Here is a 3,528-nt window from a genome sequence, read left to right as displayed (position 1 = left end):
ATTTCAGTTATAATAAAATGTGCATCGTATCCCGATAAATTATGAAACACTATGGGAATGCAATGCGAATCTTTATAATTTAAGTTACAATTCGAATGCGCGGGACCTCTGTATCGACCGGTCAGGTGACAATGGTCGCGTACTCGCACGTCGTCTGGCTCGAACGGTTCTTCGCACACGTGACATTGCGTTGCGCTGTTAAACTTTTCCCACTCGTCTCGCGTGAAATCTGCCATGGGTACATTAGTGGACAAAATGGTCTTTACGTCGTGAGCTAAACGTCTTAGCTCCTCGGCGAACCACGCGACGCAATCCTTATCGCGACGAAACCGATACATAGATGACGACTCGTCGTACGAGCAACGCACGTAGTACCCTATGCTAAACACGCGATGATGTTGATATGTGTACCTGGACGTTTCCGGATCCGCTTCCATCTTCTCCAGGGTACACTCCAAGTCGGCGTATACGACAAACGGAACTCGTTCCTTCCTGTTGTGATTTTTAAAGGCCAACCACTTGTCGTTATCGCTCGGTAACTTGATCGCGCAGTCATTCATCTCCTGACAGTCGACGGTGTGGGCAGCCAATTTCTCGTTGGAGCTGAAGTAGTGCAAACATCTGCAAAAAAATAAACGCAAATTATAAACATTTTTTTATACACAAAATATTCTATATATTATTAAAAGAACTATAGGTACTTACCGATCGCAAAAGTATTTCCTGTGCTCTTTTTTACTGATTTGCGAGCTCACAAGGCGGGATAGGTTCTTGATCCACGCAAAATGTCCCACGTTGTCGTTATGCACGTACAGCAGATTTACGTGCCTGTCCATCTTTCGGTCAGTAACACGTATTGGTAGGATTGCAAGTTTCTTGTTTTTTTTCTCGATGCTGTACACGTTGATGGAGATGTTGTTGTGATTTTCAAACCGTTTAATTTGATTCAACGTCATCGGAAACTCAATGTCTGTAAGATCTAGCACCGACGTGTAATGTGGATACGACGATTTCCGAGATGCGTGTTCCTCAACTGGATACAGAGCAGCCACCACTGACCATGCGAAACATGCATTGTCCATTGATCGCACGTTTATCACCGCCTTCTTCTTTTTAATTTCTTGCGGTATTTCCACAAAACACCCCGCGTGCAATGGATTGTATTTGTTCGCGTTTACCATTAAATTGAGTATACGCGACAACGCCCATCCGCTATCACGTTCCTGGAATTCCTCCAGCTTTGCTAAGGTAGGCTCGATGACGTGTCTCTTGTACCACTCGTGCAGATTGGACTCACGAAAGACTTCATAGTTTCTTGTTGCGATACTTTTATTCGCGCGTTTGTCACCCGCAACAAATTCACCATTAAACACTGTGTTAATTTTTACATTGTCATGTCGTTGCATGACGTTCCGCACACGATCGAGTACAATTTCTTCCGCATCTTTAAGAAATTGACGAGGGTCGATGTGTTTGGAATTTATCACCGCACCAGTCAATATACGACTTTCAAAAGCCGTATCTATCTCGCGCCATCTAAGTCCTGTCTCACTCGCACTGTATCCCGCACCCACATGTACGAAACGTTGACGTACCGAGTCTTTCAAACCTTCGAGTCTTGCGATACAAGCGACCAATGACTGTTTGAGACCGATCGATGACTGATCGATTGATAATCGTGGCCGTTTAATTCGGCTTTGTTCTTCCAACGATTCGATAAACTCGTCGCATCGTTGCTTCCACGCGGCAAAGTCTTCCCTCGAATTTAACAGGGTGGATTGCTCCAACAACTCCTGCTCCATGTTATTGCACGATCCTCTTGCTAGCGCCATTTGTTGCACTCACGACTTCCAGTTCTCGACTATTGAGCGTATACCCTAGATTCGTCATTTTATATTCTACTAATGATGCATCGTTTGCTTATCATATCTAATTTCATCTCAGCAGCCATACATCGGCGCTATTTGCAAAATTTACAGTTTTGCACGTGTTCGATGAAATCATTGCGAGACACGTACGTTCACGAAAACGCGCCATTGACTTTTGGTGATTTGATCTGTATCAATGCAGCAGCCGTACATCGGCGCTATTTGCAGTTTTGCACGTGTTCGATGAAATCATCGCGAGACATGTCGCGACATGTTCTTCAAAACAATAACGCTCCATTAAATTATGCGAAATTGCAAATTTTGCAGTTTTGCACGTGTTCGATAAAATCATCGCGAGACACGTCGCGACATGTTCTTCAAAACAATAACGCTCCATTGACTTATGCAAAATTGCAAAATTTGCAGTTTTGCACGTGTTCGATGAAATCATCGCGAGACACGTATGCTCTTGAAAAGTAATCATATTTGATGACCGATGAGGTGATCTTATCACGAATGTTCTTGACAAAGATATCACATTTAACGTATATGTGGATTGTGGTGGCGGTCACCATGCAGCAGCCGTGCATTGGCGCTATTTTTGCAAGATTTGCAGTTTTGGGTATGTATAAATGGTCTACGTGGATTCTAGAGCGCAGTCGAGAGTTCGATACGGTTCGAGTACGTCGCAATAAACAGTCTCCAGATACGATGAACATTCACGGTGCGAACTACTACGTTCCGATTCAGGACGAAACGTTCGAGAAACAGCACAATGAGTAAGTACCTCTAATTTTCATATATACTTGTGCAAAAAAAACTTTTATAAACATATAATTGTATTTTTTCAGTTTTGATAAACCCCGCTACACGCCACGTATTTTGGGAAGGAGATTTTCCTTGACATCAACAGCGTATAAATTTTTGGATGTTGGAATCAACGCGGGACCTATGTCCTTTGTGAATATACTTATTGGCGATAACCGAGGCAATCGGATAATTCTGCTACATGCAACGTGGGTGACATTCATCGAAAACCGTGCAGATATACAGCGCATCGTGCAGTCATCGGCACCATCATCGCTAACGTTTCGAGATCTGGAGCTTGTTAAAATACGTGACGCAGATATTGTAAAATTGACGTCGTGCGGCACCAGCTTGTACATAAAACCGTCAACTGTACTCTTCCTGTTCGAACTAGAACATTGTGTCGAGAATGTGTATTTTCAACTATGTCAAAATGTTCACGGCGTAAGTAAAAAATTCAAACAATTTGTGACAATTTTACGTCAAAATTGTATCACTGATAAATGTAACGCAGTTACAATCTTGCGTGACGTTTATGATAAAAATTCGATTATTGATTGCGAATTATTAGCCTACGCTTTGGATACTATTGTGTATAATGCGCTACATGATAAATAAATGCATATAATATGGTTAAAAAGTTTTTCCTTTTCATTTACCGTTCATCCCATTTCTTGTCATAAAGCTGTCTTCGTTTATCGTTTACTTAAATGTAATATTAAAAATTAAATATCGCGAAAATCTGAACGATTAAATATCGCTAGCGAAGAAAAGATACGCGATCGCGAGCGAGAACGTGCGAGAGAAAGAGACCGCGCGAACGAGAAGACTCGCGCAAACGGGGGGGGGGGGG

The 3,528-nt window shown here is 42.5% G+C and overlaps 1 protein-coding gene across 1 annotated transcript; it reads right to left on the bottom strand.

The window, feature by feature from the left end:
• Positions 1–213: 213 nt before the first annotated feature.
• LOC112463640 lies at positions 214–1,832 on the bottom strand (the record flags this gene model as incomplete). The annotated part of the gene is made up of 3 exons (XM_025030135.1): positions 1,596–1,832; positions 706–836; positions 214–621 (listed from the first exon to the last, which is right to left on the bottom strand). Coding segments are annotated over exons 1-3 (776 nt in total), but the record flags the coding sequence as incomplete, so codon positions are not given.
• Between the last annotated feature and the right edge of the window lie 1,696 nt (positions 1,833–3,528).

Source organism: Temnothorax curvispinosus, unplaced genomic scaffold (genome assembly GCF_003070985.1).
Source record: "Temnothorax curvispinosus isolate PA1 unplaced genomic scaffold, ASM307098v1 QBEX01013498.1, whole genome shotgun sequence".
In the NCBI taxonomy this organism is placed as follows: domain Eukaryota; kingdom Metazoa; phylum Arthropoda; class Insecta; order Hymenoptera; family Formicidae; genus Temnothorax; species Temnothorax curvispinosus.
The sequence above is the reverse complement of the archived record's forward strand: the minus strand, read 5'-3'. Positions and strand labels throughout refer to the sequence as shown.